The sequence below is a fragment of the Pelodiscus sinensis genome, chromosome 20, assembly GCF_049634645.1.
Source record: "Pelodiscus sinensis isolate JC-2024 chromosome 20, ASM4963464v1, whole genome shotgun sequence".
Classification (NCBI taxonomy): Eukaryota; Metazoa; Chordata; order Testudines; family Trionychidae; genus Pelodiscus; species Pelodiscus sinensis.
Genome location: NC_134730.1, coordinates 23,511,630 through 23,532,272, shown reverse-complemented (window position 1 = coordinate 23,532,272; position 20,643 = coordinate 23,511,630). Strand labels below are relative to the sequence as shown.

Genomic DNA, 20,643 nt, shown 5'->3' with positions numbered 1-20,643 from the left:
CTGTTATATAATTTCTCCCCTTTATCTGAGGTTAGCTCCGACCCAGCCAGGCCCACCGACATGGCGGGGGAGGCAAAGGGGAGATTGCCCCGGGGCTCAGCAATTCATAGGGGCTTGGGGCTCCCGTTCACCACCTCCAGTTCTGCAGGAGTGGCAGCAGCTAGAGACCCAGGCCCTTTAAATTGCTACTGGAGCACCATGGAGAGCACTCTGGGAAGCTCTCAAGACTGGCTGGGGGGCTTGAAGAGCATGTGGTGTGCTCTGCGTGATGCTGAAAACTGGCTGCCCAGCCCCGCCCCTTCTATCTGTGGATCTGCCCCTTCTTTTACTTTTGTCTGCCAGCTCCCCTAGACCCAATCAAATGCATCCCTCACAGAAATAACCCCACTTCTTACCTCATGCCTCATTGGACTGGGTCAATCTAGGTTCCATTCATGCAGCATGGAGTCTTCGTTAAATGTTGGGATTTTTTTTAAGGTTTTAATTAGTGGCCAGCCACCTCACGTATTTTCTCTTGTGTCTGCCATTGTCCAGGGCTGCCTGAAGAAGCCTCCGTTACTGTATAGCTGGAGAGGCCATACCAGCAGTGTGGTGAGCGTCGAACACTTCATGTTCGGTTCGGATTCATTCCTCCTCAGCAGCTCCTCAGACAGAAGCGCCAGACTGTGGACGCCTGAGGGGAAATTTGTGGGAACCTTTGGGCAGGAAAAGAGATGGGACTTGAAAACTCCATCCACATTCGCCCACCCCAAGTAAGTTTCCTGCCCAAGAGGGATCACTTCTAAGGCTCCTTCTGTGATAAATTTCTGAGAACATGTTTACCTCTCCTCTGCCCCCAGGGCAACTCGTTGTCATGCTCGCGCTTACCTACAAGAAAGACAAATAGACACTGATGTGGGCAGCTTGAAAACAAGGCTGGCCGGGGATTTGTGTGGAGAACTCAGTTAGTCTGGGCTACCCGGCACAATACCAACTGTCATGGTACTGGGGCTGATTTGTCAGCTGGGCAGATCTGGCTGGCAGGCTTCCCTTTAAGGGATCTGAGGTGAGTTTGGGCAGGTAGGAAAAGACAACAGTGCACGTCACTAGACTTTTTGCTCATCCTCTTTAGGCACATGAGACCTCTCATCTCTGGGGTCTTCTCTCTGGCACCTTTCCCGTATCACCGATGAGAAATGATAAACTCTTCTCCCTTCCTCATCACTGTTGGCCAGTAACCACTGGCCTGGTGCAAGATTCAATTATACTGGGGGCTGTGTCCCCTGCTTGCTATGCACGCCAACCCTCCCCCCCCATGGCCGCCACGCGCACCAACCATCCCTCTCTGTGGCCACTACACGCACCAACCCTCCCCCCCCCCGTGGCTGCTACGTGTGCCAACCCCTCTGTCTGTGGCTGCTGTATGCCAAACCCCTCCCCCCAGCCACTACGTGTGCCAACCTCCCCTGCCCCTGTGGCCAATGGGAAATAACCCCCATCCCCACCCTGCCTTGCTCCCCCACCATCCATAGTAAAAGGCACCCCTCAAGTGCATGCCAACCTCACGTGTGTGACAACCTTCCCTCCTCCCCTTCCCCATGGCCAATGGAAATTTACCCCCACCCTGTCCTGCTCCCCCACCCTGCACTGTAAAAAGCCCCCCTCCCCGAGCCCTGCTTTGGGGAGTGAGCTGGGACTAGGGCACTCCGCTTCCCGTCACCTCAGTGAAGCAGAGCAGAGGGAAGCTCCAGCTCCCTCCACTGTCGGGGGGCAGTCTCCCCCTGCCCCACAGCATGGCCCATCATTAATCCCCTGGCTTGCATCACCTGGGGTGGGGGCTTGAGGGAAGGAGTGCAGTGGGGGCAGGGAGGCAGGAAGAGGTGGGGTGGAATAGGGGCAGGGCTTGGAGGAAGGAGTGGAGTGAGGTAGGGCAGAGCAGAGGCAGGGTGAAGCCTGTGGTGGGGGGGGGGTGCCCCTCACCCCAGGATGTCCCTGTCCAGAGTGGTGGTACAGGAAATACTTCTTTCAGGTTGGGATCCCCGCAGGGCATGGATTGTAATTGTTTAATGATACTCCGTGTGGGTTCCAGTGTGGGGTGGGAGGTGACAACTAGGAGTGTCCAGTAGGAGAGGGAGTTACCAATAGTTTTGTAAGTTAGCCTAAGTATCAAAGGCGTTAACATGCCTGCCTAACCTTTAGGGTTCTCAGATTTAGCCATATCCGAGGAGTGGGAAAGCTATGTAAAGATGAATACAGAAAATCGCCTGTTTACACAAGCTCCTTAGGTGCTGATCAGTAAGCGAGAGGCAGCTCTGCAGATGTGATGGGCTGCTGAAGAGAACTCCAGCAGGGTGGGTAAGAAAATCCTCTTTCATCAGCTTGATCCCACAGTGTCAGTTAAACTCAGCTAAGTTCATGTCACCCTCACTAAAATCAGATGTTGTGGTTCTAATTCTCTCCAAGCATTGAAAAGTCATGAAAAGCCCTCCCTCCCCCCCAAAAAAACCCCCCTCCTAATCATAAGCTTGACACACAACCCCATGCGAGTATTAAAATGATACATGCAGTGTTCTTTCCATTTGTCTTTTTGTACTGGCACCTTTAACGGTTCACTTTTTCAACCTTTTCTCCTAAACCACGAGGACTAGAAAAAGCTGTGATTGTTATTTATCGCGGGACTCCGGCAGCTGGTGCTTTAGAGGGAAACAAAATTCGTGAATTCAGTCATGAGCATTGGCAACACTTGTCCTCTTGAAAGCAGTCTCCCCTGACACCCTTTACTCTTCTACTGCTGATGGTGCTCAAGAGCCGCCTACTCAAAGGCTACGTCTACATTGGCAAGATTTTGCGCAAATACTTTTAACGCAAGCGTTTTTGCGTTAAAGTATTTGCGCAAGAGAGCGTCTACACTGGCATGTGCTTTTGCGCAAGGGATGTGCTTTTGCGCAAAAGCATCCGTGCCAGTGTAGATGCTCTCTTGCGCAAGAAAGCTCCGATGGCCATTTTAGCTATTGGGCTTTCTTCTGCAAGAAATTCATGTTGCCTGTCTACACTGGCATCTTGTGCAAGAACAGTTGCACAAGAGGGCTTATTCCTGAGCTGGAGCATCATAGTTCTTGCACAAGAAGCACTGATTTCACACATTAGAATGTCAGTGTTCTTGCGCAAGAACTTCCCGCCAGTGTAGACAGGCAGCATGTTTTTGCGCAAACGCAACTGCTTTTGCACAAAATCTTGCCAATGTAGACACAGCAAAAGGGTTTGGAGGGGGGGGGCAAAAATTTCCAAGTGTTGCTCAAAGCAGTGCTGTTCCAGCAGTTACTAGCAGTAAATGCAGGGGAAGCACTGGCAAGGTGGTATTTTTAGCCATGTGTATGCTAACCTTGCTCTCCGAGTATGTCAAAATGACACTGCATTAAAAACACCAGTGGCTGCGGGCGTTTTCTGCCAAGGGGAATGTTTGCCAAAGAAGCATAGCATAGACACGGTCAAGGGCTACCCACTAGCTGAAAGACACTTGAATCCAGGAAAAAGGTGTCATTCTGAAGCTTTACTGGTTTGTAATTTGATGTAAAGTTTTCTCTGGAATTCCTATATTCCCATAGCTAGCGACTCCAGTAATTTCTGTTTCACCTACATATACACTGCTGGCCTCGCCCTAGAAACTGTGGCGCCCTATAGTATTGCTTTCACTGATTCCTGGAATAATCTACATTCCAAATCTTCTCCAACAATGAGGCAGATGCTGTATAAATCTAGTCCTTCTTCAGGGTACATTCAGTAAAGCAGCTACTGGGGAAAATGCACAAAGAAGTAATAAAAGTAAATATTTTAAGCAACAGACCAGAGAAACCTTTCACATGTGCTCCTAATCCAAGTCACTGAAGATTTGTCAACTGATCACACTGAACTAGAACCAGAGGCAAAGAAAATAAACACTGTCCATTTGAAGCAGATGGAGCTCTGAAAAGGTTATCAGATGCTTTCCAGCTTTTCTTAATAGCCAAAGTTATAAACAGTGTTTTGTAATGTGCTAGATTTTTCCATCTCTCTCCAGTCCATAAAAATAGCAGAGGACTCAAATCAACAATGTTCACTGAAGTCAGGCCTATTCTATGATGTGCTGCCAGTTTCTTTCCACGAATTTAGTGGTTTCACCCAGAAAAAAAGTATTGTGTTCACAAAGGAAAAGTAAATGATACCAACAAAGCTTTGGACAAACCTACCCTGTGAAAAGATTTGGATTAATTCTTTCATAGCCAAACAAAATTAATTCCCACTCACAGCAAGAAAGTAAATAAAGATCTGTGTCTAGTTGTTACCAGGAATGCCAATTATTCTACAGATATTATCATTTTTGGAAGACAGTCATCTTACTTGCATGTCTCTGTTGCCTTCTAGTAGCTGGTCCACATAAGAGGATAAGGCAAACTGGAAGATTGAGCCAAAAGAAATCTGATGAGGTTTAACAAGGACAAGTGCAGAGTCCTACACTTAAGACAGGAGAATCCCATGTACAGCTACAGGAAGGGGACCAACTGGGTAGTCAGCAATTGTGCAGAAAAGGACCTGGGGCTTACAGTAAATGAGAAGCTGGATAGGAGTCAACACTGTGTCCTTGTAGCCAATGGCACATTAGACTACATCATTAGGAGCAATGCCAGCAGATCTAGGGAAGTGATTATTCCCCTCTATTCAGCACTGGGGAGGCCACATCTGGAGTACTGTATTGTGTCCTGTTTGGGGCCTCCCACTACAGACAGGATGTGGACAAATTAGAGAGAGTCCAGCAGAGGCTGGAGCACATGACTTATGAGGAGGGGCTGAGGGATTTGGGCTTCTTTAGTCTACAGAAGAGAAGAGTGAGGGGGGATTTGATAGTGGCCTTTAACAATGTGAAGGGGGGTTCCAAAGAGGATGGAGAGAGGCTGTTCTCACCGGTGGCAGATGACAGAATGAGGAGCAATGGTCTCAAGTTACAGTGGGGAGGTCTAGGTTGGATATTAGGAAAAACTATTTCCCTAGGAGGGTGGTGAAGCACTGAGATGGGTTCCCTAAGGCAGTGTGGAATCTCCATTCCTAGAGGTTTTTAAGTTCCAGCTTGACAAAGCCCTGGCTGAGATGGTTTAGTTTGGGTCAGTCCTGCTTTGAGCAGGGAGTTGGACGAGATGACCTCCTGAGTTCTCTTCCAACCCTAATTTTCTATTGTAAGAACCTTATAAACATCCACGAGCTTTCCAGGTGACTAATCCAATATGAATTAACCCAAGAGGAAAACTAGCAATATTAAGGTTTTACAGAAGCATTGGCTTAACAAAGATGGTTAATGGGAAATTTAAAAGTCCTTTTTCTTCCATTGAAAGGAGCAATGGATAAAGAGCATATCAAATGGGATGCACTTATTAGAAAAATCAGCATGTACTTCAGGACTAGGAAAAAGGAAATTGTAATGTTTTTGTGTGGTTTTGGAGATTCAGATCGGAGAATACCTGTGAGTCAACAGTCAAGAGGTATTTGAATTTGGCAAGTACAGAATGTGCATCTTTTACAACTGTGTCATGTCTGATCAAGAAAGATTTTCCCAACATCTCAGTTCAAGCCCCAGCAATGATAGAAATCTCTGCCCGAGGAAGCTGTTACACAGCATGGCTAGTGACAGAATGAAGCACAGTTATTTCTCTAACAAAATCAGAGGGAGTGACAGGGTTTAAGTTTATCTATGCCATCAAAACTATGGCCCAAATGCTGCTCTTAGTGACACCCGTATACATCCAGAGTGAGCCTACTGAAATTAGCAGAGTCACTCTGGATTTACACATTAGGGTAATTGAGTTCACAACTTGATCCATTCATTGACTGTTGCCATTCAAGAAGTTAGGGTAAGTCTACACTATGGGTCAAAGTCAAATTAAGATGTGCAACTTCAGCCATATTAACTGCGTAGATGAAGTCGAAGTATCTTAACTCAGCTTTTGGCGCTGTCCACACTGCAGGAAGTCAAAGGGAGAACACTCTCCCTTCTACTTCCCTTACTCCTCGTGGAAACAGGGTTACCGGCATCCACCGGAGCACCCCTCTCAGTTCAAATTAGCTGTCTTAACTAGACCCACTAATTCAAACCCTGGAAGACTGACAGCAGCAGCTTTGAGCTTCCTCTGTAGTGTAGACACACCCTTCGCGTTTAATTGTCCAATGCTGGAAGGAAGAAAGAAACAGAAAGAAGTGAAATAACTCTTGATTTGCTGGACCGACATTGAATCAATACCTGAATCAGGAAGAATAAGATTCACAGCAATTTAGGACAAATTAGGAGAATGCTGGGCACTAACAGGGACACAGACAGAGACGTCAAAAGCCTCTTATCCCTTGGTGCTAGTGGAAAGGCTTCTTTTCAAACCTGCAGGTTTGAATTATAACTAGACACCAGCAAGGCCAAAAGACTCGCCAGGCCCTTGGGCAAGGTGGGAGAGGGCCCCGCTCTATGTTCCTGGGGGAGGCAGAGCCCAGCCAGAAGGAGCAGGGTTGGGTCAGCCAGCTCTCAGTGCCGCCCAGAGGAAGCCCTCACAGTCCATGGCAGCGCTCAGACGGCAATTTAAAGAGCCAAGGTCTCCTGCAGCTGCTGAGGTAGCATTGGTAGCGGCAACCAGAGCCCAAGTCTTTTAGCATCACCGGTCCCTGGGGAAGTTGCCCCCTTTTCTACCTCTCCCAGGTGAGTAGACCTGCTAGACACCCACAAGAATTGAACCTGGTTCAATAGCTACTGAAACTTACGTGATGACCGAGAGAGCACAGCATACGGGATCAACGCTGTTCTCTCTGGGTATGTCTACACTACCCCGCTAGTTCGAACTAGCGGGGTAATGTATGCATACCGCATTTGCTAATGAAGCCCGGGATTTGAATTTCCCGGGCTTCATTAGCATAAAGCCAGCTCCGCCATTTTTAAAAGCCGGCTTGTTTGAACCCCGTGCCGCGCGGCTACACGCGGCACGGGCTAGATAGTTCGAACTACGTAGTTATTCCGAACTATCTGTACGCCTCGTGGAACGAGGTGTACAGATAGATCGGAATGGCTACGTAGTTCGAACTATCTAGCCCGTGCCGCGTGTAGCCGCGCGGCACGGGGTTCGAACAAGCCGGCTTTTAAAAATGGCGGAGCCGGCTTTATGCTAATGAAGCCCGGGAAATTCAAATCCCGGGCTTCATTAGCAAGTGCGGTATGCATACATTACCCCGCTAGTTCAAACTAGCGGGGTAGTGTAGACATACCCTCTGAGAGTTTGTGAGTTGAATATGTGGCGAGGAGTCCTGTGGCACCTTATAGACTAACTGAAGTGTTGGAGCATAAGCTTTCGTGGGCAAAGACCCACTTCGTCAGATGCATGTCATGTCATGTCATGCATGTGACGAAGTGGGTCTTTGCCCACGAAAGCTTATGCTCCAACACTTCAGTTAATCTATAAGGTGCCAGAGGACTCCTCGCCACTTTTGCAGATTCAGACTAACACAGCTACCCCTCTGATACTTGAGTTGAATATGTTCAGCGGAGAGCAGTGTTTGCATGAACCTTTATCTAAGCCACTTTGAAACAATCCAAACTGAGCTCACCAGAAGGTTTGGCCGACTCTTGTACAAACCCAAACTCCCAACATTCACACAGTTCTAGACACAAGCTGGCATACATCAGGAAATGCATTGTGAAATATGAAACATACCATATACTCTGTGTTCTTCAGGATCTTGGCTCCAGAGGATCCTGCTTTTCCTGTATATACTTCATTGTGTTTTGGTATTGCATGTCTACCACATCCTCAAAATCAACAGCAAATTTTAGCTCTTTTTAAAAACAAAACAAAACAAGTGGTTGCACATGCAATAAGCACTTTTCTAAACTTGATAACTAGGCCATTTTTAACTTTTGGGGTTTTTTTCTCCCAAATTCCCTCTGCTTTACTACCCACACATACCCACACGGATGAGAAATAGCCTTGCAAAATGTAAGGGTGTCTAAATAATAACAAAAACCCAGAGCCTCATCAGCTCCTACTCAGAAATGCCAAGTGGCTTCAGAAACCACAAGCTTCTATTTTTTAGCCTTTTGCATCTTAGCAATGACATGGATGTATTTTTCCCTCCCCACCCTCTAAAGCATATTCAGAAAACATTTCTCTGTGGTCATGCACGAGTATATTTCAGGCCACAGCAAAAGTTGAGGGAGACCGGAAGGAAGGTATGGGTGACCCTAGAAAAATAGCAAACGTTTTCCCTGATTGTAACCCCCTGACGAAGATCTCCAGAATAATCACAGAAATTCGAGAGCCAAGATTCCTCTAACGGGTCCAGTGAAGCTGTTTCCTAGATTAAAATTGCCTGTCCGCATCAAGTTCTAAGTGACGAGGCTTCTGCCGTGTTCAGCGAGGCTCTTTCACTAGTTAATAAATCTCGCTGCCGATAGCGTCAGTGTTCCTTTTCTTCCCTTCACTCCTCTCCATGCTTTGCACATCTCTGATGCTACAGGCACTCCGGGAGAGAGAGTCTACAGAACCGAGGGAGGTCAATCGTGGGCCCTGCTGCCAGTCTCCAGGTTCTCCCAGGGAAGCTACCAGCTTCCTGGATGCTGGGCTCCCCTCCCAGCTGCCCTCCCAGCCCTGGCCTGGGTCCCATCGGCTGGGTGCAGTCCCTGACCCTGGCCTAGGCCACAACTATGCTCATGGCCCTGCCGCCAGCCCCAGCTCCAGCCCAGTCCTGGCTGCTCTCCTGGCCCTATTGCCCCAGCCCCAGCCACTGGCTGTGCTCCCCTGGCTTGCTCCTGGCTGCGCTTCCAGCCCCTTCTGCCAGCTGTTCTCCCTGGCCCCAGTCCCGCTGCTAGCTCCATCCATAGCTGCTGGCCATGCTGCCCGGCCCTGCCACCTGTCCCAGCTCTGCCAGCAGCCTCAGCCCCTGCCATTAGCTGCCGGATTTCCGGACATCCCTCGCTCCCTCTCTAGTCCGGCAACATCCGTGCTCCTGCCGGACCAGAGAGGTCCTATCTGTGTAGATGATAATCTTGCCAAGCCGAGCTCTTCCACCCTAAACCAGCCCCTCCCATCCAGCAGTCTGGTGGTCCTTTCTGTTACTGACGTGCCACCGCTGAATGCAGTTTTCCAACGGCAGGTTTGCCCCTGCTGGGAGCCCCTAGAGTGGCAAGCTCGATAGAAGTGTCATTTATTATAGCCATAGAGATTCTCACTGTCCCTTGTCTGTTGGTCTGGTGTGGAAGAGGGGGAGGGGAAGCGAGAGAGCCTCGCCTACTCCAGTTCCCTGCAGATGGTCAAACCACAAAGTACCAAGGAAAAGCCACACACTTCCTTCCCATTTCACTGCTTTAACCAGGGAGCACGCTAATGGGCTGGGCTCAGGAGCATTATGCCAGCTTGTCTCGCCCAGCTCCAGAGCCAGCTTTAGGCCGATTTGCCGGATTCCCCTGAATCGGGCCCCACACCTAAAAGGGCCCTGCGCCCTAAACCCGGAAGTGTGCTGGGCGTGCTGACATCCCGGGCATGCTGCCGAAGGGGGCGTTGGCCCCAGAGGAGGAGCGTGGTGGATTCTGTGTGCTGCCGGAGCAGGAGTCAGCCCCAGATTTGTCTGGAAGGCGGGACTGGAGATTTAAAGGGGCTGTGACTTGTTTCTTTGTGTGGGGTTTTTTTCTTTTCTTTTTTGTGAACAAAAAAGTCCCGGCTGCTGGGGCCCCGTCAAAACAGTTCGAATTGAGCCCTGCAATTCCTAAAGCTGGCCCTTACCACCTCACATTGTCAGTTCGTCTGCCGCACACAACTGTTAGACGGAGGATCTGAATTCTTCCAGGGCTGTGGGAATGGATAAAGCGTATGAGCCTGACATGACTTCCGGACTCTCAGGCTGACATCAACTGGCTCCACTCAATGGCCTTCAGTAGAGCTCTGCCTCCGTATGCCACTGTGGTGCATCTGACCCAAGGAATTTCCTTTTCAGAGGAGAAATGAGTAGCCGTCCATCACCGTCATCTATTTTAGTCACAATATATCCTCCCTGCGAATAGCTTTGGACAGACATGAATATTAAATAGAAGGAACAGCCTGGTTTAAGCTTATTTTCTCACAAAGACTTTCTTAGTAGACGTTCAAAACAACGAGTAATCCTGTGACACCTTAGGGTGCGTCTACACCGCCAGGCTTAGCTCGAAATAAGCTGCGCAAATTGAGCTACGTCAATTGCGTAGCTTATTTGGAAATTGGGAGCATCTACACAGCACTTATTTCGAAACAGAGCACCCTTCCTCCCACTTCCCTTACTCCACGTACAAGGAGGGTTACAGGAGTCAGAGTAAGAAGTCCTCCAGCTTGACAGTGTTTCGACATTATTTCGAAATAACTGCTGGCTGTGCAGACATGTACTAAGTTATTTCAAAATAATGTTGCTGTGCAGACTTATCCTAAGAGACTAACAGAAATATATATGGTATCATGAGCTTTTGTGGGCAAATCCCACAAAATGAGACATTTGGTTTACCATTGTCCATGGGTAGGGTTGTCAGATTCTGCTGGTTTCCATCTGTGTAGTTTTTTCCTCCCTGTAAAGCAGGGCACGTGAAGCGAAATGCGTGTTGATTGTACACAACATTGACTGTTGGAAAAAAGAAGATTAAGGGGGGACATGATAGTGGTTTTCAAATATCTAAAAGGGTGTCACAAGGAGGAAGGAGAAAATTTGTTCCTCTTAGTTTCTGAGGACAGGACAAGGAGTAACGGGCTTAAAGTGCAGCAGGGGAGGTTTAGATTGGACATTAGGAAAAAATTCCTAACTGTCAGGGTGGTCAAATATTGGAATAAATTGCCAAGGGAGGTGGTGGAATCTCCCTCTCTGGAGATATTTAAGAACAGGTTAGATAGACATCTGTCAGGGATGGTGTAGACGGAGCTTGGTCCTGCCTTGAGGGCGGGGGGCTGGACTCGATGACCTCTTGAGGTCCCTTCCAGTCCTATGATTCTATGACTGTGAGAGCCATGTGCTCCCTGTGCATCCAATCAAAGCGCTGCCACAGTTCCATTGGCGCACCCTGCAAATTCAAGGTACGTAAGCGCAGTTAGCAAAACTGCCCTCTCCCGGGAGACAAACTTGCAGCCCACTGAGATGAAGGAGAACCGCTCATGCAGCCCACTCACTAGCTAGGCTGCCCATCACTGTTTTAACCTCTTCTGTAGCTTACATTGTTGAATTTCTACTTCTATAGTGCTCCTACTCCAGCCACTCGGCTCCTTCTGGCCATGGTAAATAGCAGGGGAATTCACAGCATTTGAGGTTTTCACATTTGGTTTTGATTTCCTGGAACTGTTCCAGATTTGGGGGAGGTGGAATGTCATGGATCTCGGCACAATAGTATCTCTGAGCCAACCCGTTGGTTTTGGTAAAGTTTCAGTCCAGTGAAGACGAATGTTTCTGTCAACGTGTGCTGGGTTTTCAAAGATGCAAGGTGTGAACTTTTCAGGCTGGGAAATGACCTGGGCTGAGATGGCAAAAGAATATCAACACCGTTGGGGTGATTCTTTCACCCTCCGTTATAATTTGCCAATATGGCCAGATAGCTTATCCCCATGTGGACTAACACATTAGATAGATTTGTATGTTCTTTATGACAGTGGCCACCAACCAGTAGATCTACTGGTAGATCCTGGAGCTTCTAACAGGTGATCCTGGCTGGTTTGGCCAAGAGTCTATCAAGTGCCTGAACTTCAGCTGCCCCTCCCCACACTGCTGCTCATCTCCTGCCCTTTGCCTTGGAGCTGCCCCACCCCCTGGGGAGCATCCTGCTTGCTGGGCAGGGCAGGGGAGGGAGAGAAGGGGTGCTGATGTCAATGTGCCCCCTCCCAATCTGTATCCTTTCGCCATAGAGCAGAGAGAGGGCCCAACCGGACTTAGGATGGAGTTTGCTGGCTGCTTTAGGGAGTGTTCCAGGGCTGGGGAGGGGTGAGCCTGCCTTCGCCCCACTGCACCCCCAACCAGGAGCCACCAGCAGTGCCCCGCTGGAGCCCACATCCCAAACTCCTACCCCAGTCAAGAAGCCCTTCATGCACCCCAAGCACTCCTGCATCCAAATGCCATCCCGGACCCTGCACCTAGAATCCCCTCCTACATCCCTACTGCCTGCCCCAATAGAAGCTCAGAGCCCCTCTCACATCCAGATCCATTAATCCAAGACCAGAGCCTGCACCCCAACCCTCTGCCCCAGCCTGATGAAAGCGAGTGAGGATGGGCAAGAGAGGGAGGATGGAGTGAGCAGGGGCGGGGCCTCGGAGAAGGGGCGGGAAGGAGGCGGGGCCAGGGTATTTATATTTGAGGCAGATCTTGGATTGCGCTTAAATTCAAAAAGTGATCTCAAGCTTAAAAAGGTCGGAGACCCCTGCTTTATGATATCTAGCACCACTTAAGTCAATCTATTCCTTCTATGAAAACAGGGTTACTAGGACTATCTGTCACTGTGGCATGAATTATAGAAATCATAGATAGAAATGGCCATCCAGTTAAGTGTTGTAATCCAACCCCCTTCCCAATCCAAGATTCTCAACAGTAGGTCCCTGGTCCCAACATCACCTGTAAAAGCGCTCACCACTTTCTTTGTAGGTAAGGCTCTGATCCATTCGCACTTGGGTTGAATATTTTCTCTTAACAGATATTGAACCCACGTGAGCAGTTGCCTCTTTTTATTTAACTTTTTTTCTTTCTTTTTTAATCAGGGACCCCTGGAGTGAAAGGAAAGAAAACAGAAAGAAACAAACGCCCACCAGGCAGCCAGCATATCCTGATGGGCTGCTATTCAGCGCAGGGGAGCTTGTCAGAAATGGGGACGGAGAGGCAGAAGAAAAGGTAAACCAGGAGATGAATGGGCAAAGTACAATGGAGGAGAAAGAGCAATTGCAGGGTAAGTGTTTGCCAGCAAAGGGGCTCACCTTAAGAAACAGAAGCATAGTCAAGAGTTAGCCCTCAACTTCACACCATATTCTGACAGATCAGGAGGGGAAAATGGCTATAATACAATTTCCCCATTCCTGGGAGCAGCCAGGGGCCACCCTTACACATGCTGGTTCGTTAGAAGCCCTATGTGATGCCGACTGTCAGCAGGTGGGGTTCAACCTGCGTCCTTAGGGGGCTAATGCCATGAGACTGCCACATGAGCTAAAAGCCAACTGCCTATTAACTAAGGCTATAGAACAGACTTCACTCTCCCTAGCAGTGTTCTCTATAAGTGGAGCACTTGTGTGGCTACTCCGGAGAGATTCCAGTGCTGCCCAACTGATTAGAAAACCGCCCACAGCTAGGTTTGTGTTTCTCCTGGTGGTGCACATTCACACATGCCTCAGTGCACATAACAAAATACATTCTGCACCTAGATGGAAAAAATCTAGATATGGGGAACACTGAGGCTAGGTCTACACAGCAGAGTATTTGCACAAAAACTCACAGCGCGTCCACACCTCAAGCACATTTTTGTGCAAGTAAAATGAAAGAACAGAGGGGTTTTTGCAGTGAAGGTATTCCTCTTTCTACGAGGAAGAGTTCCTTTTTGTGCAAGAGCTCTTGAGCAAAAAGGTGTGTGTGGATGGGGAACAGAGGTTTTTTGCGCAAAAAGAGGCAATCGAAAAAAGCTCAGGTGCCCTGGTGACCATTCTGTAAATAGCAATCGGAGTTTCCTTTCGAGAGAGTGTCCATGCAGTCTGGATGCTCTCTTTTGCAAAAGCGCATCACTTTTTCGATGGGCTTTTGCAGTGTGGATGCTCTCTTGCGCAAGACGTTTTTGCGGAAGATCTCTTCTGCAAAAAGCTTCTTGCGCAAGAAGTTTTTGCGGAAGAGATCATCCACAAAAAGTTCTTGCGCAAGAGCCCGTTCACACAGCCATGTGCTTTTGCACAAGAGATGTGCCTTTGCACAAGAGAGCATCCACACTGCATGGATGGTCTTGCGCAAGAAAGCTCTGATGGCCATTCTGAAATGGCCATCAGAGCGCCTGTGCTTTTTCTCATAGGGGTTACTTGCGCAAGAAACCCCTGTTGTCTGTCCACACATACCTTTCTGCGCAAGAGCTCTTGTGCAAAAAGGCTTATTCCGCATAGGAAGAGGAATAACTCTTGCACAAACAGCTCTGTCTTCTGACGATCTACTGTACTTTTTCTTGCGCAAAAACACGCTTGTAGCGTGGACGCTCTGCGAGTTTTTGTGCAAAAACTCTGCAGTGTAGACGTAGCCTGAGTGTCAGAGCCTCTGAGTTACACATAAGTGAGTATCAGCTAGAACACAGCGCACCCCACTCTTGGCCCTCCTTCCACCATGCCGCTATTCCCGCCACAGCATGTGTTGTTACAACCTAGCCAGATAACTGCAGACACCTTCTATGGCGCTACACTCTTAGCCAGTCCAGCACTCCCTGCACCTCGGGAGCTGCTGCTGTTTACCTTGGGAATCCCCCGCTGCCCCTCTAGGTCAGATCCCTGGCAGTTCTGTGCAGGGCCGGATTAAGGCGGGGGCTAGCTGGGCAGCTGCCCGGGGCACCAACCTATGGGGGGTGCCTGATGGCAGCTATAAGGGGCGTGGCGCCCCTTAGAGCTGCGATCAGGCACCACACACCCAGGGCCGGGGGCCGCACAGCACCCCTTAGAGCTGCAATCAGACGCCGCACACCCAATTGCAGCTGTAAGGTGCGCAGCACGGCAGGAGGCGGGGCCACGCATGCACTGTGCACCGGGGGCGGAGCCACGCATGCGTCGCGCGCCCGCTGCCCGGGGCACAGGAATGGCTCGAGCCAGCCCTGGTTCTGTGCCGTCTGTGCAGCCAAAAATGGCCAACTGGAGGATCTGTCTCCTTGTGTGTCTTTTAAAATAAGTTAACACTGATGTAATTACACTATAGAGTGACTCACTGTTTGTCATCAAGCTTCACAAAAGGTGATGGAAGATAGCTATTCAAGTATTTTAATTAGTTTCCAGGGAAAAATATACCTAGTTAGGCCAGGAAGAGTTGAATTCATTACTTCAGCCATATCCCAGACTGCTGCTTATTTGCCTCCTCTTTAAAATGAACTGATTGTTCTGCAGTAGCTGAGTAAAAGAAAATTGCAGTGTTCCAAGTCAGAAGTGCATCTGATCACTCCTAAGGCTCTGATCTTAGAGTCTTCACAGAGTAAAACAGCTAGAGATGCCAATGGTCAAATATTGGAAATATGGGAAGGGAGGATTTTTCTGGAGTCAGGACTTCAGGGCAGGACCCCGAGTAACTTAGTAACAAATGGTTCTAACAGTCAGATCGTTCTACGCAGCTGCCAAGCTGTTCCATAGATTGCACAGATTTGACTTATTGCTAAGAAACAGACCAGAACCAGACTGCCCTTTTCACATAAGGAATGTACAGCTGCATGGTTTCCATTCATTTTGCACAATATGGGTTCCAGGAATTTGTGTAAATTATTAGTGGCCATGCAGTAAACAGAGACACATTCATTACTGTGATCCGTACTAATAAAATGTTCCCTGTCAGCACCCCCAAGGTCTTTGGGTACCTACAAAAAAACATACTAAGGAGAAAATCAACACCCCGGCCTGAAAAACTCCTAACCAAGGCATGGAGGGGGGGGTACACCAAGTGACCCCTAGTACACATTCAACTGAACAAACACCCACAATGGAAACACTTTCAGATCTTCTCAAATGAGCAGAAATATATTCACTGTGAAACATCATGTTTCTGGAGCAGAGTCAAATACTGTGGCTGCCCTTTCAAAAGGCCAGATAATTGGATTACCATTATTGCTATCTGCATGATCAGTTTGCCATAGGGCTCAGAAGAGAAATCCCACCTCTCTCCACAGTGTTACATAATGGGCCAGATGCATGATGGGCCCAGCTCAGCCAGCGGTTTAAAACCCACTGAATTCAATGGAATAAAGTCTTCTCTTAAATTTAAGCACGTATTTGAGTGAAGACGAAAGATGGACTTCAGGACACGTTTAGCATGAGGCAAGTGACCCCCCTCCCATACACACACACACCTTTTGGGTGTGGTTTTCTGTCCCATCTAGTGACAGTTAGGCCACTGAGGCTATGTCTACACCGCAACATTATTTCAAAATCACTAGTGTTATTTCAAAATAACAGTCCACGACTACAGAGCTGGCAGTTATTCTGACATCATGTCAAAATACTGTCAAACTGGAGAACTTCTTTCACCGACTCCTGTAACCTCATTGTATGAGGAGTAAGGGAAATCAGAGGAAGAGTGCTCTATTTTGAAATAAGTGCTGTGTAGACAGCACCAAAACTCGAAATGAGCTATTTCAAAATAAGCTACTTAAGACTCACTAAATCAAACTCAGGGTATGTCTACACTACCACCCTAGTTCTAACTAGGGAGGTAATGTAGGCAACCGGAGTTGCAAATGAAGCCTGGGATTTGAATTTCCCGGGCTTCATTTGCATCTCGCCGGGCACCGCCATTTTTAAATGTCCGCTAGTGCGGACTCCGTGCCGCGCGGCTACACACGGCACGGACTAGGTAGTTCGGACTAGGCTTCCTATTCCGAACTACCGTTACTCTTCGTGCATGCGTTTGGATTTGTTTAGCCTGGACACAGATCTCCTGCATTTTTCCTTCCAAGTTCAGAGCAGCTTGCATCCAGCGATCAGTGAGCTGACCACAAAGCCTGTGTTCAAACACACAGAAGCACTGTGTTCAGCGTGTTGTTTGGAAGCTCGCGTATCAGACTCTTTTCGTCAAATGTAAAATCTATTGCAGCTGTCTGGGAAGGCAGTGACCTCCGCCATCTTGTTGCTGTGGAGAGCTCACCGTGCACAGCAATACTTTGTATCTGGAAGCATGTTTTCAGATCTAAATCCACAAGTCGCTTGAACAAGGAGGAATCAGAGACTCTTTCCATTGGCACCAACGTGCTTTAGATCGGTGGGTCTCAAACTTTTTGGCCGGTGGCCCACCCTGCTCAATGCAAGCCTTTCCACAAGCCATCAGCCAACCACCCATGATAACAAAATGGGTGCAGGAAGGGGGAGTCTAGATGGGAGGGAGGCTACAGGAGCAGGACAGGGGTGCAGGGTCTCAGCGGGAGGGGGATGGAGAACACTTACCTGGCTCCACGCCCCTGGTCGCTCCCAGGCATCATCCCCCCACTGCTCCCATTGGCCAGAATTCTGGCCAATGGGAGCACTGGGGAAATGAACAGTTTCCTGCACTGCTGTTCCCCCAATCCGGGGGAGGGTAGCAGCAGCGCACAGAGCCGCTTACTCCTCCCACAAGCCAAATCTGGCCTATAAGGCTCAGGGCTCCCGCCTTGTCCCCCACCTGCAGCAGGAAGCCAGAACTGGCACTTCAGTCTCACAGGGGGAGGGAAGTGTGGGGCTGGAGCACCCGTGCCACCTCCCCACTGCGGGGGGTCCGACCCCGTAGCCCACCTGCAGGATGGTTACGGACCAGTAGTGGTCCCCGGACTACACTTTAAGAACCACTGCATTAGAGCAAACTCTTCAATAGGCATTAGGGAGGAAATATGAGCCAGGATGCCAGGGTTCTGCTATAGATTTCCTGCATGACTGACACTCTGTGCCTCAGTGTCCCCATGTGTAAAACCCGCCTTCCAGGGAAACTGAATTAATGAGCTGCTCCAAATGTGGAAGGGAAAATGCAGGAAATCTGTGTCCAGGCTAAACAAATCCAAGCACATGCACCCATTGAGCCCGGAATTGCTGAAGCATGTGACCAGCCAGTAGCTCAAGGGGGGCAGAATTTGTAGTCTTGCTGTTTCAGATCCATAGCTGGAAGGCACTGTGGAGTGGAAGGCAGTAAGATTATTGCCTTTCAGCTTAGCAGGTGCACCTCCTGCACTCTATGTATGGTGAACTCAGTGCCACTTCCGTGTTGGCTGGTCTATCCCCATTTGCTGAATGTTTTAATTACTGTGAAGTGTCCTGCCATGTCTGTCACTGAACGCTGCACCTTAGATGAACACACATTTCATTTTCACTCCTGATATTTGTGGGTGGGAGGTCAAGCTGACACATTATCTATCACACATGATCAAATCATAGAGTCAGAGAAGGGACCTCGAGAGGTCATCGAGTCCAGTCCCCTGCCCTCATGACAGGACCAAGCAAAGAGCCAAGAAATCAGTGGATCCAGCGCAAAGAGCCAGGGCAAAGTTGTCAAGCAAAAAAAAAAAAAAAAAGTTCTGCCCCTTTAAGAAAATGCATTTAGAGGTTTTTTGGCCACATCAGGCTCCCACTGGCCAATGCCATCTTTAATTCTACATCTTTAATGGCCACACCAGAGGAGGGGAGGGGCGTGGAGGCAGCTTACGAGCCATGGGGGTGGGCTTCGCGAGTCGCACCCTGGAGAAGAGAGAGCCGCATGTGGCTTGCAAGCCTCAGGTTGGCCGTGGCTGGTCTAGATCAACCTTGACAGGTGTCTGTCTAACCTGCTCTTAAATATCTCCAGTGATGGAGATTCCACAACCCCCTCTAGGCAACTTATTCCAGTGTTTAACCACCCTAACTATTGGGAAGTTTTTCCTAATGTCCAACCTAAAGCTTCCTTGCTGCAATTTAAGTCCATTGCTTCTTGTCCTATCCTCAGAGGCCAAGGAGAACAATTTTTCTCCCTCCTCCTTTCCACACCTTTAGATACCTGAAAACCGCTATCATGTCCCCTCTCAGTCTTCTCTTTCCTAAACTAAACAAGCCCAATCGACATCAGATGGTCGGATTCTTTTAATGGGGATTCCTGAAGATCTCCATTGATTTACTTTACTTTTCCGGCCTAGAGCTACCAGTTGCCGGATCAGAGTCAAGGGGCTGGAATCAGCTCTATTGTGATCAAATACCCGAGACATTGTTTCTGCTGACGGCATTTTCCAACAGGGAGTGTTGACGTTAAAGTGACGGGTGATTCTGGTTGCCTCCATTTTGGGCTGCCCTATTTGATATACCTTAAAGGGGTCTGATTTCTAGAAAGTGCTGACCACTTACCTTGAAGACACAGGTTCAATTCCTGGCTCAGCTACAGACTTCCTGTGTTCCCCCGGGGGAAAGTCACTCCACCTACCATAAGCTGCCATTTCTACAACTGAGGCTATGGTTTCCTTGTATAACAGAATGTAGTGAGAGGACAATCCATTAATAACCATGAAGCCCTATGTGGGTTGTATAAGTACCTAAGATAGTTGGAGAGTGAAATGAGCCGACACTGGAGCATGTCCATCCAGGAGAGAACAGAAATGCTGTAAACCTGTTTGCCAGCATGTTACCCAGGCCAGCAAGAGATGAATGTGTCATGGACCTGAAGCATTCTGCAGGGGTGATGAGAGCCATCACATAGCCATTAGAAAATGTCTCCCACTAGCAACTGGAGGGTGCAGGCTGAGCCACATCATGAAGGATGTGGGGAGCACGTGATGGGGGTGGAAACAGTGTTTCAGAGTTACTTTGGTCCTGGAGGTTAGGCAACCCTATGCCCTTTCATCGTAAGCTCTCTTCGCTTAGGGCTTCTCTTCACTTACCCCAAGATTGATGTGCCAGGTATTGATCTCCCGGGGTTTGATTTAGCAGGTCTAGTAAGGACCTGCTAAATTGACAGCTGATGGTGCCCGCATCGACCCCAGTACTCCACTGGGTCATGAGAAGTAAGGGAAGTCAATGGGAGAGTTTCTCCCATCAACTTCCTACAGTCGGGATGCCACAGACATTTGACCTAAGTTACATCAACTCCAGCTATCCACTTTATGGAGCTAGAGTTGCGTATCTTAGGTTGCCTTTCTCACGTAGTGTCGACCTGACTTCAGATTGTACTCAGAGACACAGAGACAACCACGTCCCTTTCTTTGCTATGTAAAATCACATAATTAAAGACTAACTATTCATGGGAGAAACTCTACCCAAAATTTAAAAGACTCCTCAGCACGAGAAATCTAAACTCACTTAAGAGTAACCAAAAGTTTCAGAGGGGTAGCTGTGTTAGTCTGTAACTGGAAAAACTTTTTAAAAAAACAGTCTTGAAGCACTAACAGAGTGCTTCAAGTTAATCTTGAAGCACTAACCTGAAGAGACTAACAAAAAATGTAGATGGTATCATGAACTTTCATGGGCACAACCCACTTCTTCAGATAAATGGAGTTGTAGGGGTTGGTCCAGTTTTCAAATAAATAGCACAAAGAGGGGATGGGAGCAGTAACCAGATTTATAGCATCCTTCCACAGTCAGCAAAGAAGCAGGAAAGAAAAGAAGCAAGAGCGAGCAGGCTATTTAGGACAGTTAAGACCTCAGCTGTCTGGTTTTATATAAAAGAGGATGTGTTTCCAAGCTACAGTAGTTGTCTCCTTTCTGACAGGATGTAGACAGCAATTTGGCCTGCCAGTAACGTGCCATTAGAAAGCTTACCCCGATGTAATTATTAAGAAACACTTCACCAAGAACATCCTGCTCAAGCTTCTTTTACTCTGTCTGTCTTACCCTGAAGGGAGATGCTATCATTCCATAATGGGACAGGACCGTTTAATTTTTCAAATGGATGTTGGTTTTGGAAATGAACCTTGCTAGCACCTGCTGTAAGTTCACTGGCTTAAGTAGGACCAGTTGCCAGATGTTACAGGAACTAGGGGCT

At 48.4% G+C, this 20,643-nt stretch overlaps 1 protein-coding gene across 3 annotated transcripts in view; it reads left to right on the top strand.

Moving 5' to 3' along the window:
• Positions 1–20,643, top strand: part of LOC102463174 (cilia- and flagella-associated protein 337-like) — an 81,362-nt gene that overhangs the window by 48,482 nt on the left and 12,237 nt on the right. For all 3 annotated transcript variants that reach the window (XM_075903989.1, XM_075903990.1, XM_075903991.1), the window contains 2 exons: positions 535–752; positions 12,729–12,913. In XM_075903989.1, the coding sequence (XP_075760104.1) occupies positions 535–752; positions 12,729–12,913 (403 nt within the window). The remainder of the gene's footprint in view (positions 1–534; positions 753–12,728; positions 12,914–20,643) is intronic.